We start from the raw sequence: 25,878 nt of genomic DNA, 5'->3' as shown, positions 1-25,878 counted from the left end.
TTAGTAAGACAGTGTAATGTTCTCCTTACATTATATAATGCAAATTAGCTTACCAACTCTAGTAATATAGAAACTATTAGTATTAATGGTAAGGAATAAACATCTGCGACGTGCTTACTGTCACATGCTGATATTTAAATACTGGAGACACGAATCCAACATCAGACACCTTATATTTTTACTTGAGCTACGAATGCGAAAAGAAGCAAAACAATTTTTTTAAAAAAATGACATTCATTATTATGAATAATGGGTGGCGTGTAAACAGCCCGATTAAATAATTTTATATCAGTAGAAAATACTGGTCACGAGTATTCGGAAGCTGCTATAAAGAAACAGGCGTGTGTGTGTGTGTGTGTTATTTTAAAGCATATATGTCAGTTTACATCTTAATAAGTAGATGTCTTGGTGTCAGATAGTTTTTGAAAAGTTTCCATTTCACAAACCGTTAATTTTTTTTTTCACTCCAAAAAGAGACAAGCCGGCACCAACATACACGAAAAGCGTACATAATACATGCCTCACGGCAGTAATTACCCTAGACGTGACTTCTAAATTCAGATTTAATTCTAAATAGCGCAGCTGTTACCATCATGCAACATTATTTTTGAACACTCAGAGATGGGGAAAATACAAAACAGAATTAAAAGATATTTGTCAGAACCATTACAAAATATTCTGGTGGTAATTCAATGGTACAGTCTGTATCTAGGTTTAATCACAGTCCTCTGCATTTTTATTCATGCGCGTGAGACAACGGTTGAATTACTGATAGGAATAAAAGTGGCTTAACTAATAAGATATGATCCCAGCTCACCAGAGAAAGGTGTAATAATGTTCGTAGGCGAAACGATTCAGATTAATTTGAATATTAGTTTGTCATTGCACGGAATATACACTGCGCACAATGGGACTCTCGCTGACCGGCCCGGTAGTTAACGTATTTGCTCTCCATCCGGAAGGTAGTAGGTTCACCTCCTACTATGGACGAGGATGTTTCGGGAACGTCTTAGATAGATGATGAATTTAATTTCCGGATGTGATATGACCATTATCCTTCCTGGAGACCCGAAGTGGATTGAAAAAGTTTCATGTTGTCTCTAGAGCAAGGTTTCTGGATTATCTGATTTTATTACATAAAAATAGTGGACAGGTTAAAGGGAATATGCATGCACATGTGTGTTTCAACACGATAAAAGGTGATATTTAAGGCTTGTGTGGTAGTCGTTGCCGGTTGTTATACTGCCTTCCTGCTATAGTAATAATGCGGTAGCTGTTCTTGTTTGAAAATACTGCTGAAACATCTGTTTTAAGGGTTTGAATACTCTCGTTTCCTGGAAGGAAAACCTTTATGAGACCAAATAGCCCAATTTCAGTTGAAAAGTCTTCATAACGGTTCTTCGTGCCCCGGATGTGATTTGAATCCAGGCATTTCCAACTAAAGCATCATCTATAAATACCGAATAATCTATCAGAGTCCTCCACGCTACATTTAAGCGTAAAACAATAACTAGAAACAGCTTGTTTGATGTGAAAGGACAGAGTTTATAGGAACAGCATAATAGGCAGCAATTGTCCAGTGCCTTTGTAATATAACAGTCGCCACAAAGGAACTTACTGCAAGTTAGAATGCGTTTGATCCTCTCACTGATGAGGTCTGTGTACATATATTCTCCCCGAATTCTTCTCGTATTGGCTTAAGGCAGTTAGCTCTTATTACAGTGGATAGAATAACACCAATAATGGGCATTTATAAGGAAATGAAAGTGTTCCCGTTCCGATGAATCTTCATATTGTTTACGTTAAATATAATCTATTTACGTTAACATCAACGTCGGGATATGGCAACAGTATCATGAATTAAAAGATCTGTTAAGTCAGGTCGTAACAACACCGACAGCAGGTAGTCGTGAGGAGTTTTCTTGGCACGTTAGATTCTCTGTTACAAGTAAAGCAAATCAGAATGCGGTAGCCTACTTACACATTCATTCATAAATGAATGCTGATCCCCATGTAACAATAAAGGCTACTTTACATTATTGGCAACTGGATTTATCTTTCGTTCTCGCACATTATCCTGTTTCAAGCAACAATTACCAGATAAGTTCTGATTGCTTGGCCATACACGAATTAACCATTTCTCAGTCACCGGATCTTAATCCAGTTGAGGATCGATGAAATAAGGTGAAACAACGAAAATAAATCCGAGGCAAGTGCGGAATTCTATTGAATCTGATCTGTATGATCAGCATCCTTTTTGAAATGATTTTACAAATAAACTGTCTCGATTACAGCTGCAAGAATGTCGTGTTTCTTTTGTTTAGAAAGCCTTAGTTCTAACCCAATGGATCGGGAACATTTATAAGGATCTTATTGCTAGATATTAAGTAGCTGGCTCACGGTGGCAGCCACTGAGTCCATTACGTAATTTGGACTTGGTAAAGTTATCTAAAATTATTAAATACAATCAAGATTTATATTTAATTTTTAAATGCTTTAATGATAATTATAATTTTAAGGAATTTTACTGCGTCACACGCAAATGTCTGCCTTTCCTCTATTATACAATCATGCTATCATTTACTTTTTTTGTCTTATTACATCGCTGATTTACTTAATCCTTCTTGTTTTAAATTTATTTTTCTTATATTGTGGTTCGCCATTCCAATACGTAACAGTACTTTAATGAAAGTTTAATCAGGACACAGAAATGTGAGGAGTAAAAGTTCTTAGGTCTGTCAGTCATTTGTTCCAGTAGTTTTTTCTCCCGACATCTTTTTATGCTCTCGGGCATCCTATTAACGGGACGAACCTAATTTTCTAACGTGCCGAGTAATCTGTCTTGTGCGGTGTTAGATGGCGAGGCGTTATTTGGATCAGCAACTTTTCTCAATTTGGATGAGTTCCTGGTCGATTTTGTTCTAAAGATTTGATGGAAGTTTAACGCAGCCATTTTTTAGCAGCTGGTAAAAATTGCCACAGTCAGCTAAAAATGATTATGTGCTGAGCTTTGCAATGCAAGTTCTGATTACTTTTGTTTATATCTAACAGCTTAGTTTTTTCCTTCTCCAGAAACCAACTTATGACATGCCTTTTGTAGGAATGCAAAGATGGTTGATTTACACTCCGAATGCAGTTGTTTTTCGTGCAATAATTGCTCTTGCTGTAATCTCAGAAGTTTTTCTGTTATCGTTAGTTTTGTCAATCTCCTCTGTATAACGAATGAAACGACCATATCAGCCATCTGCGAATAAGTTTGATTATTCGAAATTGATTTGAATAAGTTTGGTGTTTGAAATACGATTTGAAAATACAGAGGTGAGGACAAAGTTTTCATAGATTAAGAAAAAGGGGCGGTATCTTCATTAGAGGGGGGGGATATGACTTCTTAGTTGTATCGTCCTAAGATAAAGCTGCCTTGAATGTTTTTCAAATTTTTTTCGAAGGGGCCCCCATAAAAGGAGTTTAAATATTTAATAACTTTATTTATTAATTATTATTTTTTGTTATAATGAAATATGGAATCTGGAGATATTTTATTAGTTATGAAACACTACATCACGTAAATGTCTTCCATTTTCGGCTTCGTAAAGTCAGGCCCTTTCCGTCATGTTTCACGACAGCTGCTAATGTTTCTTGCTGCAGCACCCTAATTTCTGCACGAATGTTCTTGTTCATCAATTTTTTTTTAAAAAAATGCTTCCAAGACCTCTATGGACGGACAACACGTTAACCTTTTAAATGTGGTATAAATTCATAATTAAAAAAAAATGGTAGCAATTCTAATATAAATTCTACGTGGAGACTCTTTGTTGACAATTAAGTTTTGTGTTTCACATCTTGATTCTGGTACATTGCAGTACACTCATCAGGAGAGTGAAATAAAAAAAAAATACAATGACTAAGTTGAGCAACAACACATGAATAGTAACAGTAACCAGTCGATTGTTAGTGTATTTCAAATATTTCGATTGTTGATGCTATATCAAACATTCTTTGTTATTGTTAGCATTATTTTTGCTTGATGCTTAAATCATCATTGTTATTTTTTATTTCACTCTCGTAATAAGTCCACTACAATGTATGAGAAACTAGTAATGGTTTAACACTCAATAAAAAATAATAGATTAAACAGTCTCCATGTGTGATTTATACCAGACTTAAACATTTAACATGAAACCAATTATCCACTTGGTCTCCTCTTTAACTCTAGCAATTATTCTCCAACAATTCAAAATAATTCAGAATATTTCTATTTATAAATATTTGACATTCAATCCCTATCACTAATACGTATATAAAAATAGTAATAAATATTTTTAAACACTGTACCGTAAATTACCTATTTATTAACTCCATATAAAGAACTTTCTTCGGCAAGTTTAAGTAGCAATTGACACGTTTTATCTCCGTTCACTCGAAGAAACTGCTGACACAAGTCCTCTTAATACAATCATTCTCTACCAGATACTTGACTGCTCCATAGCATGGCTTGGTAACTCTTTAAAGTTCACTGCCTGGAATCTCCTTATTCCCGTCGGCATCTTTGTCATCACATTCCTCCAAATTAGTGTTTCCGCCTACTTTTCATTACTTTTTATTTGGTGCACTTCTCTTGCCGAAAACCGGCACAGAGAATTATTTTTCTGTAGTTGAGTCAGCATTTTTATTTGTTCTTTTTTTTTTTCTCCTTTCCTCCCAATGCTTCTTCATATATCCGTGCAATTTGATTTCTTTCAGCTGATGACCGTAACGAAACCCACAATTAACCGAGATAAAATTGTAATGAAAATTGCAACAGTTTAAACACATTACATGCTCTAACAACAATTAGAATCGTGGACTGGCGCGTAAAACTCATTAAAATAAAAGAACGTCATTCCACAGGAAAAATCGGCTTACAATTAAACAATAGAGCATTTTAATGAAACTAACAACACAATTTCATTGCAAACAGACACAATTAGCAGAACTAAATTTTATCACGCTAGCAAAATGGGCACGCGCTTAGATATATTATACAGTAATTATTTAATACGCATTCCCAATAAGTCTGCCGGCAGGTAAAACGCAAATCAAAGTTAGAAATAAAAGTTTGTGTGGATATAAAAGGAACAATTATTTTTCATATTTCATATTAATGAGAACTAGCTCTGGGGAAAAGGTAGTGTACGAAGTCGTTTGTGTAATTGGAACTAAATTTGATTTAGGAAGTACGTCTCTTTAGGAAATTTCAACACAGAATTTGATCAGAATTTTATATTTTAAATACACTCAACTGACAGCTAATTATTTTCCTTTATTGAAATTCTTGGCAGTACTTATTTTCGTAAACAAACTTTGCAGGCTTCATAGACGAATTAAAAATAATTTGAACTCGGAATTAATTTAGTAGTTTTAGATATCGACGGTAGAGGGCATCTCTGACTTTTTTGGTTTTTTTAACCAGGTTGATTTTTGAAATGTAATCAATATTTTACGCTAATAATAATGTTAATTTCATGCATCGAAAGAGTAAAGTTTTACTGACTCTTATTTATATTGTTATCTCTTTGACAATTGGTATCGATCGGCTCTTTTCGTAGCACCTGTACTATCGTTGCGAAGTTATTATTATCATTTATTATTTGTGGGGGAATATGTAATAAATAAAACTTATCACATTCAAAATTGCATCTCTGAGATTATCATTCCTTCACTAATTTAATTCTAACCCGTAATTTCTTATGCTATTTACGAGGTTATCAAAAAGTCGTTTGGCAAAGGAAATGGTTCTTTATTATGACGTAATGTATATTTTATACATCAATATTCTGTTTATGGCAGGTACTTATTGTTTTCTGTGGTAAGTTTTGTAGTAAATGTTAGTACATCTTTTCGCTCTCTGCTGTATGACGTTCTATTAATATTTGCGAAGCTCCAGGATACCACTCAGACACATTTGCATATCTCGGTGAGAATTGAAAAGTGCAATACGTGACTTTTTCACCGAGAAACGACAGTCATTGAGTTCCGCGTGCTAGTTTTCTGATGCAGTTTGCCTAAAGGGAATAAATAAGAGGATGGTTATGGTGGGATGCAGATAAGTCACGCGGCCAGAATCTGTTACCGAAAAGAGTGCATAGAGTGGCTGACAGCAAAGATAATGGCGTTCGTGCTGGTAATTTGTAGTCTTACCAATTGTGGCGTTAATGTTGACTTAAACTTTCCAAATAGTTTTCCTTTTTTTTATTATTTGATGCACTTGTTACTGCGCATCTTATCACCGACTGTGAGCTGGCTACGTGGATGAGTTATACTTGCCCACAGTGTACTTCACTAGTAATAACAAAAATGATACTTTTACTTTTGGCTTGGTTTCGTATACGAAAACGTTTTCTTAAATATTGAACTTTCTTTTTTTCATATCCAATGAAATTTAATGTACTAAATAAAGTTTTAAAATATGAAATTCAAAACGTAAACATATACTTGGTTCCATGTTGGAAATGCTTGCTTTGTGCTATAAATAATTGGAAATTTTAAAGCCTATCCGAAAGAATAGTGGAAAAATCTCTCACATTTATCGAGATAATCGTCTGCAATTTTGATTTGAACTCATTTACTTTTTTCGTTTGGAAGACGACCGGTCGTTGAGTTTTTTGGAGTTATAGGTTAAATTTGGAGTTAGAGAACGTCTATAGGACAATCAGCATTGTGAATCGGCCAAGGATAGACGTGAACAATCCTGCTCTGGATTTCAAGCGGGCTTTATTCGTTTTTCGGAAAAAACTTCAAGTACACAACAACTACGGGCCTAACTGAATATAACAACAACTTCGAGATAGATGTTATCTTGGTGTGAAATTGTTTTCCGTGTAGATTTGATGAATCTAAACAAACACTTCTGTATGTATTCATAAATTATTCTACTCCCAGTTTGATCAGCCTTAGATCCTGGATATCTAATTCCTCGATAGGATGACACGAAATTTGCTCTTCTGCTGAGAAGGCCCGAGTTCGTGTCCCATTTTAGTAAGCAAGGAACCTTTTGTTTTCGGTCTTTTCAGCTGAAGTGCTGAGCGTTTCAGATGGAATTACTTAGGGTTTCTTTACCCTTCAGAGTAGACAAACCGGCTAGCGAACTTGCATTTGAGAAACATAGTCTGGACTCCTTATATTAGTTGCCTGGTCTGTAATATCGAATCAGCCAGCATTGTCCCGTACACTCTACTAACATAAATAGCGTATTGTGTTAGAAAGGTTTTTAAGATATCTAGTTCCTTTTCATCGAAAAGAGCTATAGGATATTATTTTTTATGGCTATTTACGTTGGTCTCTTTATATAGCTATTTATCTTGGCTATTGGATATATTGATTTGGCATCCTCAGGAAGAGTATAGGAAATAAGTCTTACTAAATTGAATCACCATTCCTCTGTGATCTAAGATGAATACCTCCAGAAACAATTCTAACACGATTTTTAGTTATTTTTTTTAGATAGCTCTTTCAAACAAATGCGAATTATCCATTAGTTTTTCGAACAAGGTGTTTATCAGTGCCGCACTGATGTAAGAGTCCAATGAAATCTATAAGCGGTGCTGAAGTAATACTTTAGTAAACGTATTGCCCATTTACTGCATGTAGTTTGATTTGTGGGTGCGGCCGTTATCTGTCAAATAAAAGTGGGAACCCTCTCTGTTATTGCCAGCTTCGTTTCGAAATCCTCTGGCAACTCGTAATTGTTATTAACGCCTCTGTTAATCGGATGGCAGACCTTCTTTGTAAGCTTCGTTATTCTTAAACCTTCTGGTGTTCATGGCTATTAATTAAAATGTTATATTAGGTTGTAGATAACTGAAGAGTGATCTAGGACTTGCAGGCTTGTGAATAATTTTAAAATGAAATAAGTGAGAATATGTAGCTAACATTCAAAAACATCGAGTGTGCAAAGTGAAGAATAAGAATGGAAAAAACATGTTCATTGGTTATCGAATATAAATTGGCTCTGTAATTGAGCATCAATTGTTGAATGATTTTGTATTGATTTTATTAGGTTGCCGCTTGATTTAAGTGAGCATAATCACGCGGTTTAAAATGTTTTCATTTATTTTTGGCTTCAAAATTCTGATTATACTTGACTGGAATTTTTAGTGATTTTTAATTACTACTTTAAAGTGAACAGTCAGCAAAAATATTTTTGAACACACACGATATTCATACGTATCTCAATCAGATTGAGCAGAAATTTTATAATGAAAATAATCTCCATAAACAAGAGCACTACATGCAGGACAGATTTTTATAGAAACTGTTAGTCGGAGCTACAGAGGTGAATAACTGAGGTATTCACCTCTGTAGCTTCGTCAGCAACGAATACACCATGAAGGCGAAAAGACCAGGGTTCGAATTTCGTTCATGAAGAATCTTTACAAGGGCTTTTCAATGAGTTGTTTTCATATACTGTTGAAAGAGTTTTCCAGTTTGTAAAGTAGCTTGCTCATCCCCCCCCCCTCTAGCCAGAGAATATGCACAATTAGACAGACACTTGATTATATTTGATTATGTGTTATTTCCTATTTATATTCCTTAAAGTAGCTTTGGTGTAATTTGAAAACGGGAGTAGGTTTAAGATCCCCCCCCCCTGCATAATATTCTTATTTTGGTAATTAATTACTATATTATACATAATAAACTACTCTTGAATAAAATAGTTATGGTAAGTTTGTCTCTTTTATGACGAAGTCATATTGCTAATGCAGATATTCTATCCATCGTGATTGCGCTTAGAAATATAGCTGAAAGATACTTCCAACTTTTCTATGCACGTAAATAGAATCATAAAGCAAAGTTACGTACTTGGGAACGTTATAATAGTAATAAAATGTATATCATTACTGCTAGGGAAGTGTAAAAGTCTCATTCTTGCAAATTTATGACTGCGTTTACGTTCCCGTAAGGTGAATTGCCACCATCACTATATAAAACGCGATTTAGGATTTTTTTTTGTCATTTCCCAATAAGAGGGAAATAACAATGCAGACAACCAGCAAATTTAGACACACGTGACAGTCTCAGCGCACGTTTCATAGTAAATGTTAGTTTAACTAAATATTTCCATATTATATGTGAAATTATAGCTATTAAATTCTCATTTTCGTAGTGTGGATCTTGCTGCTGTGATTACACACAACGCTGTTTATTAAATGCCCTTTGGATAAGGAGGGAGGGGTGAGGGGGATCTCTCTTTCCTCCTTTTCGTCTGATGTACTTGTTTTGGTTAGATACATTAGCGAAGCCGGTACGAGAAAAATGACTGCCCGTCATTTTGCTGGTCAAGAGTGATGGACAAAATTACAAATCGATTAAATCCTTACCGAATTAGTGTGGTAAATCATCTAATAATGCGCTCATAAATGGATATCATAAATTATAATGCTTTTCTCTCTATCGGAAAAGATAAACAAGTGAAACGTCTCTATTGAGCGAGTCTTTGATGATTAAAAATGAAATTAAAACAATATAAAATGAGCCGTTGGTATCTACTATGTATTTTCATTTTCAGGAGTATTTATAGGACCATTTATACTGTAGTTAATTAAAACAACCGAAGATAATAGCTGGCAAGTAAGCTTTTAACTGCTTCATTTAATTCAAGGGACAGATTTTAATATTATGAATAAATTTCTGAATTTTCTGAACAACCATCTTCTTTTGACTGAAGTACCTATCCTGATTATTTGATATTACCAGGTGAATAATCAAAAATATCCAAGTCCGTAAATATAATAATCGTGAATTTTAATTTAATTATTTACCATTTATTGTACTAGTTATTATCAGCTAGTAGCGACTAGAACAACCAGGATGAATTAGTAAATGTTTTGGTTTTCATTTTTAATTTATTTGTCGCAGATGTGTACAAACAGGTACAACGCAGTGTTTAGATCAAGTATTATTATTATTGCAATGATCGAGTTGCGAAATCGTTTTGGATCATGCGCGCTTTGTCAAGTGTCTAAAAGAAACATGTTTATGTTATGTCTCCTTGGAAACCGTGCAACTTGCTGAATATCGATGAAAACAAAATGCATTGTGCTACAGAATACTTTATATTCTGTGTGTACTTTTCCAGTTTGGCCCCATTCTAAACCACAGCTTCATTTGTTAGCTTTAAACAAACGCATCAACTCGGATATTTTGAGGTGACAGTCTAGTGTGCTCTGTGAAGCTGTGGGGTAGCATACATCATGAATTGCACATGAGCGACTGATAGATTTTTTTGGATACAATACGTTGTTTCATGGTAAGCAAAACAACTTCATTGTTCTTACATCTGTCCTGCTCTGTGTTTGAGATATCATAAGCTTATTTTCTAGAAAATGTTTGCCTGCTTTGTAACTATGTCTAAATAGCATTGCTGTCCTTTTTTGGGTAATTGATTTACAACCACCTATGCAAACTTGAGAATTGGCAACTTGGCCTTTTACCTCAGAAGTGTTTTCATAACATATGTAAATATACGCGTATCTCAAAGTTCGCTAAGATATTCGTGTCCTCACGCATTCCAGTAACTACACACTTTCAATAAAAGTCCAGTGTCACGTGGACTGTCTTTATAGTTCTGTTTTACGATTTTTTTTTCATGTGTTCTTTTTTACTTTTTATATTTTTTTGTTCTACGCATCCAAGTTACTATTCTTCAGTTATCTCCACAATAAAATGATTTTCTTGCTAGTGGGGATTGAAGAATTGGCATTAAAGAGTATTTCCACCTTTTACCTCTCTTTAAAAAAAATCTTGTAGAACTAGCACAACAATCGTCGCACCATTTATTTCCATCAGAAATGCGTATCATAATATAAAAAATTGTCTTCTTATTTTAGGACAGATTACTTTTAACATTAAACTCAGTGCAAGAAGATGAATCTTGTGATACATAAATTTGAACATCAGACTGAGCTCGTAACCACCCTTTTACAATTTGTCTAAATCTTAAGAAACCAAATGATCTCGACGGATCATATGAACCATTTGACTGTATAGAATGTGACATTAAAATAAATAATACAATATGGAATTAGTATCCCAGTATATCACATAAAAGGTAGTTCAAGGAATTAAGTAGCTTTGTTTTTAATAACCAGAAAAATATAATACATATGTTTTGTCAAAAAATATCTTCCTTTTCAAACGGCTATAATTGTTCGTTTGTTGTAATATTTTTCATTTGGCCTCTAAAATTTCATTTATTTATATATATTAAAAAAACAGCATTTCAGTTTCTTTCTGAAAGGTTCTCTTTCTTCTAAATAACGAAATATACGTAGGATTGTGAGAGGATGACCATCAGAGCTAAGAGTTTACCAAAGCCATGTATAGACGAATGCCTTACATACAGTTGGCCCAACTTCTGTATTGTAGTCTCAAAGTGCTTTTCGGCTTCGTTCCCATCACCCAAGATTTCTTTTTGCGTGTCTGTTTTTCAGATAAAAATGAAACGATCTCGTAGTTTCACATCCTTTAGAACAATATTAGGAAGAATTTTTCCTTTGAATTGCTTCGAACAAGTTAAACATCCAACAAACTTCACTTAAGTTGGTTAAAGTAATTTCTAAATAGTTAATCAGGTTTGTTGATGAATCACTTATTTCCCTAGTAATCAGTTTTAGTAAGGTAAAATAAAAAATCTAATTTGATCAAATTGAGGTTGGTGCTTATATAAAAATGATCCGGGCTGTTTTCTTTTGTTCATGATTCGAACAAGCTAAAGATGCTGCCTTGTATTAAGTGCTTGTTCAGATAATTCTTTTGGAAGAAAATGAGTAAGGAATCTATCAAAACTACAGCATTTGGGTGGCAAATATTTGAACAGCGTTGCTGCTTTTCTCGCGGAGAGATGTCTTAGTCTGGTTCGTCTGGGTGAGCAGTGTAACGTATAAAGTGCATATCTGATGCAAGTGCATGTCTAGAATGATAGATGACGTGTCAGTGGGCTTTCCACCAGGCTAGTGCATATATACTTCCCCAAAGTAACTGAAAATGTAATAGCTGCGGCTAGTGTACAAATATCTGTATAACATAACCTGATGCAGTATTTGTAATGTTTTCAGTACTCAGGTTGTTTTATTTATTTATATCATCGGAGTCTGATGTGTTATGTAATATGTATACAAACTTTTGATAAAATCATCCCCCCTTACCCCCATCAGATTGCAAATAACGTTTGATTTTAATATTATAGTGATTAATAAAGTTATGATGAATAGTTAGTGTTACATGGCCGGGTATAAACCTACTTGATTGTGTTGTAAATAGATTCATTTGAGTTAGGATTATTCATAAGCATTGCTTTGTTTTAATAATTTAAAAATGTCTGAGGAATGCAATCAGCTGGTCTTGTAGATGGCAGGATTTTACTCCCGGAAAGTCGAGATTGATATCCCGAAACACAGGCAAATAGGCCAGAGGAACACGCAATTTACAGATTATACTGACGTCATAGATTTTGCTACTTCGGCTGTAATCCAAAAACAATAACTACGAATTAAATATTACGTAATACAATATGAGCAGTCTTCTGTGGACAGTTTCGTATTTTATATATTTCTGCTGTTTCTCATCTGAATGTTCTCTCATTCATTGCGTGAGTCCATGGCCCTTGTTTTTCATTTTTTATTAATTTCGTGAGTATCCCAAAGCTACATTCTTTCGTTTCTTGGCAGTACATTGCTTCTATCCTTATTTCTCAAAACTCATCCAAGAATAACTACATCTACTTTCTTAACCACTTCATCATTCTCTAATGGATGGAAAGATAATTAACTCGAGGAATCCAACCATATTATCTTTCCCAAATATCAGTTGTTTTTTCATCATTTTTTACATCCCGTTGAAAAAAGATAAATCAGGATTTTTGGAAATTCAGGAAATTCTTAGCACAGTTCCTAAGACAGCGCTGCTCTGCTGATATTTGTTTTGATGTGGTAATGTATTTCATGACAATATAAATAAAACTTCCGTATTCTGTATGTTTCTTTCCGTTTCTTTCGCACACACTCCCTTGATCATAAGATAAAAGTAACGTCTTACACACTCCTTTTGAGACCCCTGCTGCCCTAACCACTTTCGTGGAGCGCAAATTAACTTTTCATCTCGTCTAAATCCTGCCTTGTACTCACCCGAAAGAAACTGTCTGATAAAAGACAGGTGCTGTATATTTCTTTAGTTGAAAAGTATATTCTTTATATGATTTAATGCTTATGGCATTCTACGCTAGACAGATACAATGATGCAAAATCGTTTGTTGTTGAATATATTTTGCGAATAGTCAAAAAGGATTTATGTAGAAAATCGTGTAATAAAAATTCTAGATTAAATCAAATATATTTAATTAAAGGTTTCTAAGAAGATAATTATTGAGAAAAATTCATAAAGAAATCACGCTTTATTTTTGATTTAAATTTACAGGAACCCCCCGCAGCAGACCCAGATCGACAAAACTGGAGAGGAATTGGCATTTCTCTTTTAGTGATTGTTGGAATCTGTTCTATCATTGCCTTGGCCATCTTACTGTTGACGCCACGTAAGTTTCGGTTTTTAAACAACCTGTATTCAAAAAGTTGTTTTCCTATCAATCATTCTGATTTTTTATTTTTTGGTGAACAAATTATTTTGTGCCCACTTGCCATACGGTATTTTTATCTTTGTAAAGAATCCATTTACAATTTTAATGCACATTAATTATGAAAAATTTCAAAATTTAAAAAACAAAACTATAAATTCAAAATAAATAAATAAAATAAAACATGAATAATTAAATAAAAATACTGTTTTCTTGATAAAGAACGGGTATAAGATAATTAAAGTACACTTCTAAGAATACCAAAACTGCATTTCATGACAACCCTCTATGTTTATGGCAACTCAGACTTGACGAAAATTCCTTGTATTTTGAAATGTTTTGAGTGCAGTTTGCATTATTAATGCTGATATTTTCTTTTGCAAATGTCAATATGGCATTACACAACTATTGCAGACACATGTTTAAATTTAATTTCGTCATAAATACATTTAGCTTATGAACATTCTTAAGTGTTTACTTTAAAATATGCATTACAATATCGCCCGATAGAATCATGGTCCATTAAAATTTAATCAGGCGTTAAAATAACGTCATTCTATAATTAAATTTAGTCCCCCAATTTTGTTTTACTGAATCAAGCGAATTTATTAAAAGATAGACGGATGAATGTATACTGAAATTTTGTGATGACTTTGTTTATATATATAAGGGTCGTATTCAAGTTAGATTGGAAACCTATAGCACACTGCTATCCCTGAATGAAAACTGAGAATCCTGCATTAGATTAGGTTACTTTACCACCCCTGTAAGCAAATCGTTAGCCTCATTGGGCCAGAAACATCAGCTGTCGGCCCTTGCAGCAGTGGAATCCAGCCCCTTCCCACGGTCTATTAACTGCAAAGTGGAGATGCTGTCCATCCTAAATCCGTCCTTCCTTTATATGAATTTTTACAATCCGGTGACGTCAAAGACATTTTTTGATAGTGTGGAATGTGAATGATCGAAATGAATATTCAGTAATTAGTAATCCTTATCATCAAGTTTTTTGTTCGAGGAACACAAAATGTCAATTTCGTTGAAGTTGGCAGCGTCTCCAGCAGCAGTTTTTTTCCCTACTGCTACTAGCCTTGAATAACTTTATACTGTATTTTAACCTTTTAGCTCGAATTAAATTAAACTTAAATGCTACTTAAAGCTTCCAGGAGAATGATATCTTCAGGAGAGCAATGTAACTTTTAACCTTCACAAAATAAAGTGAGACTGGATAAAGTTTCGAATATCAGATAAGAAGAGCGCCCCCTTCGATGTTACTTGGAATGGCTAACAATTAAGATTCGTATATCTTCGGGTGTTTCTCGTAACCATATTGATGTTTAAGTTCTATTGATTTTTAAGGACGGCCTCTTAAAAAGCGCGGTAGTGTCGGAGGCTAGACCAGACTGCCCATACCTGTTGTGAAGGATACATTTCTTCTTATATTTATACAAATCTTCCAGTGTGTCCTAATAGATAAACTTACAGAAACAAAGAAATTTATATGCATATATAAAAGGCTATGAGAAACTACTATAATTATTAGCCATCCGTCTAACGACCAAGGCTTTCTACGAGAGCCGATACAGGACACTCGTAGATAGCCGTGAATCGTAAGATAATACGGTGTCCACGAACACCATCTTGCACACTGGCGGTTGAAGTTTTGCCGGTTTCTGCATGACCATTTGATATCAATACAATATTTCAGTACACGCCCATCCATCCGTTTAGTATTTCACTTTAAGTGTAATGTGATTTTTTTTACTACTTGGTAAGAAGTATGGTTTCAAGAGGACCAAATCAATGTCAAGGAAAGAAGATGAAAAATCATTAAGAATAATAATTTATTTACTCTAAAGCAGTGTTTCTCAAAGTGTGGTACGCGTACCCTCTAGGGGTACGCGAAAGGTCTTCAGGGGATACGTGGCAATTTTCGACTATACATCATTAACGCATGGAATCATTAAGAAAAAAAATTATTATTTTAAACGTATATATTTCTCAATAAATTATATATTATGTATGAATTCTCCAACTCAAATTCTCCTACTGGATTTATAAAACGCAAAAAACGAGAGCAATATAGCAAATACAAGTAGCTGTAAGCAACAAGAAAAACGTTGATATTGTATCTAGATCAAATGAAATTGATAAGGGTGTGTCGTCTGACATCTCTAGACAACCAACTAGGAAGAAGATGAAAAATTTTCGTGAGTATGATGTGAATTACTTGAAATGTGGATTTTCATAGACTGGAAATAAAGTGGAACTTATTCAAATTTTGTTCTATTAAAACAAAATCATATTTTTTGTTTACATGAATATATAAATTCAAATAAAATAGACATTTACAATGAAATATATTTTATTTATTTATTATTTTGATAAAGGGGGGGTACTTGATAATAATGAAAATTTAAGAAGGGGTACGCGGATATATGAAGTTTGAGAAACACTGCTCTAAAGTAAGCATTTAACATATTTGTTTGCAGCCCTCAGTTTCGATTCTAATCATTTAAAAGTTACTCCAAAACTCAGGTAAGTACATTCAGGTGAGTAATTTAAAATATTACTGCAATAGGACATTCTTTTTTCTTGGAATGGTTCATAATGACGTTGATTATGAATTCTACGATGACCTGAAATTAGTACCGCAGTAAGGAATCTTGGTGCCTAGTGCTTACGAGAACCTTTCCGTAAGTATTGGGCAACCAAGATTTGTTATTAAAGTAACTAAAGAATTACTAATTGATATTTTAATTTCAAAATTATATTAAACTATTTAATTGTTTTCACTTTTTTGAAGTTCAGTGAAGTATGTTTTGCACTTTAGTGAGATATTTTTGTTTAATCTTTAAGAGTATAATTTATATTTCCTGCTCCTATCTAAAGCCAAAAGAGCTTCTTTAAGTGGTTTCTGTTTAATTTTCTATTAGGAGTCATGTTTGCTAAAGAAACGTATTCGAACATATCATTATTTCATAGTCAGTTATATGGCACCATTATTTTAAGTGCGCACTTAAAATAATGGTGCCATAACTTTTTTTATATATATAATGGTGCATAACTTTTTTATATATATAATGGTGCCATAATAACTTTTTTTATATATATAATGGTGCCATAATAACTTTTTTATATATAATGGTGCCATAACTTTTTTTATATATATAATGGTGCCATAACTTTTTTTATATATATAATGGTACCATAATAACTTTTTTATATGTATATAATGGTGCCATAATAACTTTTTTATATGTATATAATGGTGCCATAATAACTTATTTTATATATATAATGGTGCCATAATAACTTATTTTATATATGTAATGGTGCCATAATAACTTTATATATATATATATATAATGGTGCCATAATAACTTTATATATATATATAATGGTGCCATAATAACTTTATATATATATATAATGGTGCCATAATAACTTATTTTATATATATAATGGTGCCGTAACTTTTTTATGTATATATAATGGTGCCGTAACTTTTTTATGTATATATATATATATATTATTATATATATTTGGAAAACTTTTGTATGAAAAAAATTGACTTACTGAATCCAATGAGAAAACGTCTGTGGCCATTTTTGGATATCTTCCATTCACTTATCTTTCATTTCCATCTAAAACACGTTAGAATGTTCCATAATTCTGTTATGATTTGTGGAAATTCACAAAGTTGCATTTACCTAAGATTTTGAACACCTACACTTGCCTGTTTACTTATAATAATCACTAGTAGATATTACTTTAAATATAAATATATATATATGTATATATAATGGTGCCGTAACTTTTTTATGTATATATATATATATTATTATATATATTTGGAAAACTTTTGTATGAAAAAAATTGACTTACTGAATCCAATGAGAAAACGTCTGTGGCCATTTTTGGATATCTTCCATTCACTTATCTTTCATTTCCATCTAAAACACGTTAGAATGTTCCATAATTCTGTTATGATTTGTGGAAATTCACAAAGTTGCATTTACCTAAGATTTTGAACACCTACACTTGCCTGTTTACTTATAATAATCACTAGTAGATATTACTTTAAATATAAATATATATATATGTATATATAATGGTGCCGTAACTTTTTTATGTATATATATATATATATATTATTATATATATTTGGAAAACTTTTGTATGAAAAAAATTGACTTACTGAATCCAATGAGAAAACGTCTGTGGCCATTTTTGGATATCTTCCATTCACTTATCTTTCATTTCCATCTAAAACACGTTAGAATGTTCCATAATTCTGTTATGATTTGTGGAAATTCACAAAGTTGCATTTACCTAAGATTTTGAACACCTACACTTGCCTGTTTACTTATAATAATCACTAGTAGATATTACTTTAAAAATTTTTTTTTTTTTAGATATTACTTAAGACGTTAAATTTGAACGAATACGTTTTTCAACTTTGAATTATTAGCTAAGCATAGGGATAATCTGTCACTTATATTAATTAACAATAATCTCATTTCTTTATATGCGTTCAGAAGCTATTTATAAGTAACAATTCTTTTAAATCTCTTTCCCATCTTTTCCAAGTAGAGATGGATTTACCAGCCGATTGTTGATTGAAAAATTAAATACGAAATTAAAAATGGACCCTTCTAAATTCGCTATATTTCGCTTATTCGATTACCGGAAGTTGAATTAGTTGGAAAAGAATTATTGTGTTTGAAAACAAATTTTATTGCATACCTGATATGATGATACTTATTTTCATGATTTCAAATACGAAAGTGTTTCGTGTTCACTTTTTTTTTCCCCTTAGTATCTTTTAGTCAGAATTTTTGCTTATTCCCCCACCCACTATACACATATACATTCGAATAGGAGATGTATACAAAGAATTGATAGACCCAATGTTGTTTCTGATCATCGGATTAATCTTTTTCTGAGTCCAATATACCAATAATTGTATAGCGAACTGAAAACCAAATTATTTCCATTTTGTACGCTAAATAATGATAAATTAATGACAATTTAACTTTTTCACACGTGAAAATTTGCGTGGTATAACTATGTTTAAAACGTACAAAACGTTTTAAATAAATTGAAATGCTTGAAAAATGTTGAATGAAAATTAATTTAAAATGATAAATCTCATCAAAATATGTCCAGTTAGCATTCCTTTTATATAGACACAGACGTATAAAAATTAATAATGAGACACTTGCACATTGCAAAACGTACATATCTTTATGTACATATCTTTATTTTTTCCCTTTATATTATTAAATGTTTGAAATTAACGCCTGTTTAAGATATAATTCCAGATAAAATTTATGGGATTACAGACGCCATAAATTTGCCTGTAGGTGTTAGTGCACCGCTATCACATAACACGAAGATGGTGTGGAGAGTACTGAATTTTAATTCAGAACGAAGGTGTAATTACTAATTACGATAAGAATTTATGGCTTATTTATAGCAGCTCATTATAGCCGAGGAGCATGCGCGCTTGAAAGCAAGCCTGTTTGAACTCTCAAAAGCTTTAAATGAATTGGTGCATCACTTACGCACACGCGATATTCTCAATCATCCCTAAAAGTGTTTATTTACAACAGCTAAGGTCATTTGTCGGTACATGTGGTCCTTACATTATTGGAACACGCCATCGTATCTAGAAACTTGGTAGTGCATGAACGGAAGAGATCCAAAGAGGGAAGAAAATAGAATACCGCGAGGACGTGTTGTGTTGAAACCTCTTTGATCGTATCACGTGAGTAGGATCTGGGAGCTGAGACGAGTACGCTCTCTATCGTTCGTTTGCTGAGAAGTAGACAACTCCTATTCGTATGTGCGTGCTATTCCTCCTGGACAGATATGTCGTCGGCTTCACCTAGCGACTGTTTACGTACGTGTAGTTGATTCACTGGATGTGCGTGAGGTCGATAACAGAAGATTCAAACATAAGTTATTGACATACCCCCCCAAACCCTCAAGTGTCATATCTTATTTATTTACTTTCCTACGAAAAATCAACGTGGGAACAAAAATCAATTTTTCCCTCAACACAAACTGAATGTTATTTAAGTCTGTTGCATAGCAATTCAATAAAAAATTTTAGGTCGGTGTTTTTTTTGTCTTTTTTTTGTTCCCCATATGAAGTTAACATCAGTTGCTTAGGCAGCATAATTCCAATTTATTTTTTTTTTTACAACTAAAATATAGAGTAGGATTGATCTTAAGTAAATGTAAATTATTATGTCTTACATATGGCTAAATAAAAATGAGAGAATAAAAGACAAATATTATGTGATTATACCTTAGTAGGCATCACTATGTATTATAGCAAATGTTGGATCTGAATGTTTAAGGCTATTTATAGGGAAATTGCATGATTTTCATAAATAAGTGAGGCCTTATTTACCACATACTTCTATTACTTATCATCCTAACCTGATGAACAGGCACAATGTTTTTCTGTAATATGCATTGTTTACATTGGTCATATATCTACAAATCACTGGTCTACTTCAGAATAAAACGTTATGAGAAATATTATTATTATTACTACAGGCGACTCCAAGGAGTCCTTAGACTCATCTAGGCTAAACATCATGTCCACACAACTATTCGACATTCTCACAGTATCTTTCATACTTTGCCTTGTGTTATGAAAAATAATCTATTACTACCTGGATCAAAGACGACCCAATTCAGGAAAAGAAAGCCTATAGGAAAGTATTCCTTCCTTTGCTGAAGAAATTCCCAGTCAGGCATCACTAAATGTACACCGCTACACAGCACCCAATGAAAGCTATAGTTTAAGTACCTAGATGTACCTTTCTATGTAAAGATAAAGAACGCGACGAAGGGCACAAATTAATAGAGAGTTTAAAATAAAAGCAGATGCACTGCAATGTCTGCAGAACAAATATATTTCTTCTTAGTGTTTTTATTAAAAGAACCGTTCATCATCATATTATTATTACGTGCGACTCCAAGGAGTCCTCAGACTCATCGAGGGAGGCCCTAAACATCATGTCCACACAACTATTCGACATTCTATCATACCCTGCCTTGAACTCATTCACGGTCATAGCACTCACAACAGACTCTGGCAGCTTATTCCACTCATTTACCACTCTCAAAATAAAGAACCCAGCTTTAACCCTTACTAACCACACTCTTGCCCAGCTTCCATAGATGTTCCCTAGTCCTCCCACCACCAGTCCTGATCTCAAAAATATCCTCTGATATTTTGAATCCTATAGAAACCCTTCAGCAATTTGATGTCTCAATCATATCTCCTCTTCTCCGCCTATCAACCAATTTCTGCAACCCACAAATCTTCAACCTGTTCTCATAAGGTTCATTCCATAGACCTGCTATCATCTTGGTCACTCGCCTCTGGATCCTCTCAACCTCCTCCATATCAAGAAGAAACCTAGGTGACCAAATCTGGGCACAGTAATAAAGATGAGATCTTATCAAAGCTCGGTACAGAGGAACAATAACTTGCTTATCTGTGCTCCTCAAAGTATTCTTCAGCATCCAAGTGATTTGAAGAGCTGATTTAGCCACTTTTGCAATGTGCCCCCTAAACTTCATCTCCCTATCCACAAACCCTCCCAAGTCCCTGGCCTCATCAATCTCCTGGAGTACAGTTCCACCAATGTGGTATACTGCTGCTAATCTTTTCACCCCAAAATGCATAACCTTACATTTTTGTCACATTAAATTGACATCCCTTCTCCTTATCCCAGACCTCCAATCTATCCAAATCATCCTGCAAGATTTTCACATCTTCTGCATTCACTATTGCCCTACCCAACTTTGCATCATCAGCGAACAAATAAACCATTCCTCTTAGATCCTTCCCTATCGTTAATGAACAAATTAAACAGCAGTGATCCAAGAACAGAACCCTGCGGGACACCACTGGTTACAGGGTCTTTTGGACTCTACTCCTGAATAAACTACTCTCTGATATCTCTCCATCAACCACCCTCCTATCCATCTCACCAACCCTTTATCATATGCTGCCGTTTACGGTTAGAATTCTATGTGGTATCCTGTCAAAGGCCTTAGCCAGGTCCAGCAGTATCACTGTAAACCCATTATCCTTATCCAGTTCAGCCGTCACAGAACTGGATATAATAAGTTTTATAAAAACTGTCACTGTGTTATAATATATATATATATATATATATATATATATATATATATATATATATAAAAAGTTGCAAATCTAGATTGTCATTGTAAAAGTGGAGTTATATTAAAATATTAAACCTGAGTACCGATGAAAATCTTCATATCTTTTACGAACTAGTGTTCGTAAAAAATCTGAAGATCTCACGTTTATGTTAGCTTCATTGTTTTTGGTATTATTTTTTATATATAAATCTTAGGAAACTTCAAAACATTTAAAATGTTTTTCGTATTATTATTTGAACATGAGATATTGCTATGAATATATCAGAACATGCAAGCAATTTTTTTGACTTCCACCCATGAATGGTTATAAACCCATAGTACATTAGCACCTTGGAAGGACTAAGAATCTTTGGCATTAAAAAAAAAGTTTGTTTTTTTCTATTTTTATTAATTTTTCTGCGTTGTTCGGAAACCTTGCTCTGGACACCGAACTTTTTCAAGCCACTTCAGTGGTCTCACCCCAGGCAATGAAATCTATTTTCCACCTAAAGGCAATTACAAACAGTCGTGGCACGGTAGGATTCGACGCCGCAGTCTAGTGATTGGAGACGGGGGGAGGTGATATTATAACCACTAGGCCAAGACAGACAGACGTAAACGAAGATGGAGTTATGTACGTGGTATCGTAAGGTGAAAGTGTGTGTGTGTGTGTGTGTGTGTGTGTGTGTGTGTGTGTGTGTGTGTGTGTGTGTGTGTGTGTGTGTGCGTGTGTGCGCGCGTGTGTGTGTGCGCGCGCTTAACCGTGCCGCTTATTTTCGTATGCCTGTTAGAGTAAAACAGTTGCTATGTTGTCCACAGAAGCTGACCCAGCAGACCTCCCCGCACCTTTAACATTGGTGAGTCCTTCTTTGAACTGCTCACAACCACCATCTTACAGCGTGACAAACATTTTATCTCTCCCTAGCCACTGCTATTAAGTGTCACTTAAATTGACATTTTTGACCAAAATCGCAACACTGCGTCATCTCCCCCCGGCTTGCACACGGACAAGACCACCACTATGTTTAGATTGCTATAATAACATCAGAAGTGCTTTATCTCCACCTGGCGGAAAAGACACAAGGATTCATCTTTCTTTCATTCGTATATTCTGACTACGAAATCCACATACTTAGCTCATTAATCCATAATAGCCTAATAAAAGTTGATAGACGATTTAGTAGGAGATAAGTTAACACTAACTCCTATTCATTCAGTGTATAAGCGCATAAAGTCAATTAAACATTTTTTCTCTACCACAGCAGAAAAAGTCATCAGTTTCACCAGAGTGAGATTGAATAGTTCATCATCATAAGAACGCTAATTACGCATATAGACCATATTGGTCTGTTCCAATATCATCTGTTGAGGTCTTCCCGGCCTTCTCTTTCCTGTTAGTTTATATTTTATTATATCGGATATTGGCTATTCGGTTTACATGTTCTAGTCAATTTTGTTTGTAATTGTTTAGTTTTTGTTCTATTGATTTCATTTTTAGTTCTTTTAAAATATCTTCGTTCCTTTTATGGTCTAATGATATGTACAGTCATCCTTCGACTTACGTCCTGGTTCCGTTCTATCCGGCAGGACAGATACATTAAATCAACAGAGTTATAGGAGTTAGGGACTTAACTGTAATAAGTAAACTGTCATTTTAATAATAATGGGCCACGCACAGTGCAGTTTTATAAAGTTTTTTAAACTTTATAAAACTGCACTGTGCGTGGCCCATTATTACAAACTTCAAAAATCGTGCACTAACATTTTTAATGTATTTTTCCTTATGCCACTTATACATTGAGAGGTCACTTCGTCCCAAGCAATATTTTTAATACATACATTACATTATCAGCCCGGGGGGTGGGGACTTTTGGCCTCAAGCACCACATGTCACCACTGGGCACGGTCCTCTACGACTGTCCCGCCACGTTCTATTCTCTAGCCCGATAGCCTGCAGGTCTTCCTTCTCCTGATCCGCCCATCTCTTTCTCCGTCTCCCTGGCGGCCTCCCTGATCGGGGTCGGGCCTCCCACGCTTGTCTCACAGTTCTTTTGGGGCCCATACGGTACAGGTGCCCCAGCCACTGAAGACTCCTGGCTCGCAGCTCCATCAAGACGTCTGCCGAGTTGTATAAAGCGTGCATTGGACCGCCTCCTCCAGACTCCGTCTGCCATGACCCCTCCATAGATACGTCGTAGCATCTTGTTCTCGAATACTCTCAGGTGATCGGTTTGTCTCGCCGTGAGAGTCCACGCTTCAGACCGTAGAGGAGAACATGCCTGATGAAAGTCTTGTATAGTCCCACCTTTGTAGTCCAAGACAGCAAGTGCGAGGCGAAAAGCGGACGCATCTGATAATAGGCCACATTCGCAGCATTGTCCCAACTCTGGACATCAGCCTCAACTTTGTTGTCTTCAGTCACGAAAGAACCCAAGTACCTAAATACCTTCACCCTCTCAAACTGTGCAGCTCCCTCTGGATCTTGAGCAGCATGGCGACTCATAAAAAGGTATTTTGTCTTCTCGGCATTTATTTTCAAGCCAACTTCTTCTGCAGCTTCTTCAATAGCAGTAACCAATGCCATCGCGTCGTCCCGTTGATGCGCCATAACGTTCAGGTCGTCAGCGTAGCCAAGAATCCTAACTTTCCCCTCCATGTAGACTCCACCTACCACTTGCTGGGTGTTTCTAATTACATTTTCCAACACTAGATTGAAGAGAATCGGAGAAAGCCCATCACCCTGCTTCACACCAGTCTGTACTTGAAACGGGTCATCAAGGTCATCTTCTGCTTTCACGTTTGCTCTCGAACCAGCTACGCACACCTGCGCCATTTTTCGGAGTTTTCGAGGAATTCCCAGTTCTTCTAACACCTGCCATATTTTTGGGCGTATCATTGAGTCATGGGCTTTAGAAAAGTCCATGAAAATATTATGAACTTCCCGGTTATATTCCCAGCACTTTTCAAAAACTTGGCGCAGTGTGAAGAGTTGGGCTATTGTAAAACGGTTCCTCCTGAAGCCCGTCTGGTAGTCACCAAGACACTCTTCTGCATATGGTGTGAGGCGCATTAGCATGATGTTAGACAGCACCGAGATGCTCCTATAGTTGCCGCATTGAGTCTTATCTCCTTTCTTATATACTGGGGTGATCGGCGACTCCTTTCTTCTTGCCAGATTATCAAGATGAGCCGGTGAAGCTGCTCCAGCAGGACGTCCCCACCATTCTTCAGGCGCTCCGCCGGTATGCAGTCCACTCCTGGAGCCTTATTATTTTTCAGCATGCGGATAGCACGAGTAATCTCACTAAATGTCGGCTCTTCAATACATGGTTCAGCAGTCTGATAAGGAGTATAATCCTCTGATATTGACGTTTCAGCATTGAGATTCAGCAAGTTCGCAAAATATCTACGTCACCGAGCGAGAGCATCTTTTGAGTTTGTTAATAGATTTCCACTCTCATCTCTTATGGTTGCCGCTTGTGTCTGGGCACCTCGCATGGCTTTGATCGTCCAGTACATCTCCCGTCCATTATTCGTTACCCTATTTCTCTCTATACTAGCCACTTTCTCATTAAGATGCTTCCGCTTTTCCCTGCGTAGACATGTATTCACCACTCTTTTCACCCTCTCATATGCAGCTTTCTTCCTGCTATCCGCTAGGTAGTTCAATAGTGCTTCCCTTCGTTTCGCTACAGCTTTTTCACACTGTCTATTAAACCATGCTTTTCTTCTCCTCTTTCTCTTTCCCACAGTTCTCGAGGCAACTAACGCGACCGTATTTTTGATGGTGTCCCACATCCCATCCGGATCATCCTCTTCCTCCTGTAACTCCCCAAAACGATTCTGCAACTCTAACTGGAAAGCCCGCTTATATTTTTAATAGCTTGATAAATATTGAATATTTTCCAGAATTGTATGAGAGCTGATCATTTCCTTCAGTGGCAGAAATGGCTTGTGAAAAAGTTCTCCGTAGATAATACTCTGCGTAGCCTTAAACACTGCAGGAATTCCCTGATCCATCGGTTGGATCAGGGAATTCTTTGGAGGCAGAAACATGACCTTGAACTTGGTGAAGATCACCG

The 25,878-nt window shown here is 35.0% G+C and overlaps 1 protein-coding gene across 3 annotated transcripts in view; it reads left to right on the top strand.

Moving 5' to 3' along the window:
• The window catches only part of LOC150109008 (inactive dipeptidyl peptidase 10-like), a 958,620-nt gene that overhangs the window by 354,391 nt on the left and 578,351 nt on the right, over positions 1-25,878 (top strand). For all 3 annotated transcript variants that reach the window (XM_090405008.1, XM_090405015.1, XM_090404998.1), the window contains exon 2: positions 13,450-13,564. In XM_090405008.1, the coding sequence (XP_090261134.1) occupies positions 13,450-13,564 (115 nt within the window). The remainder of the gene's footprint in view (positions 1-13,449; positions 13,565-25,878) is intronic.

Source organism: Typopeltis vanoorti, chromosome 2 (genome assembly GCF_054136105.1).
Source record: "Typopeltis vanoorti isolate ZY-2024b chromosome 2, IOZ_Tvanoo_1.0, whole genome shotgun sequence".
NCBI lineage: Eukaryota > Metazoa > Arthropoda > Arachnida > Uropygi > Thelyphonidae > Typopeltis > Typopeltis vanoorti.
The sequence above is the reverse complement of the archived record's forward strand: the minus strand, read 5'-3'. Positions and strand labels throughout refer to the sequence as shown.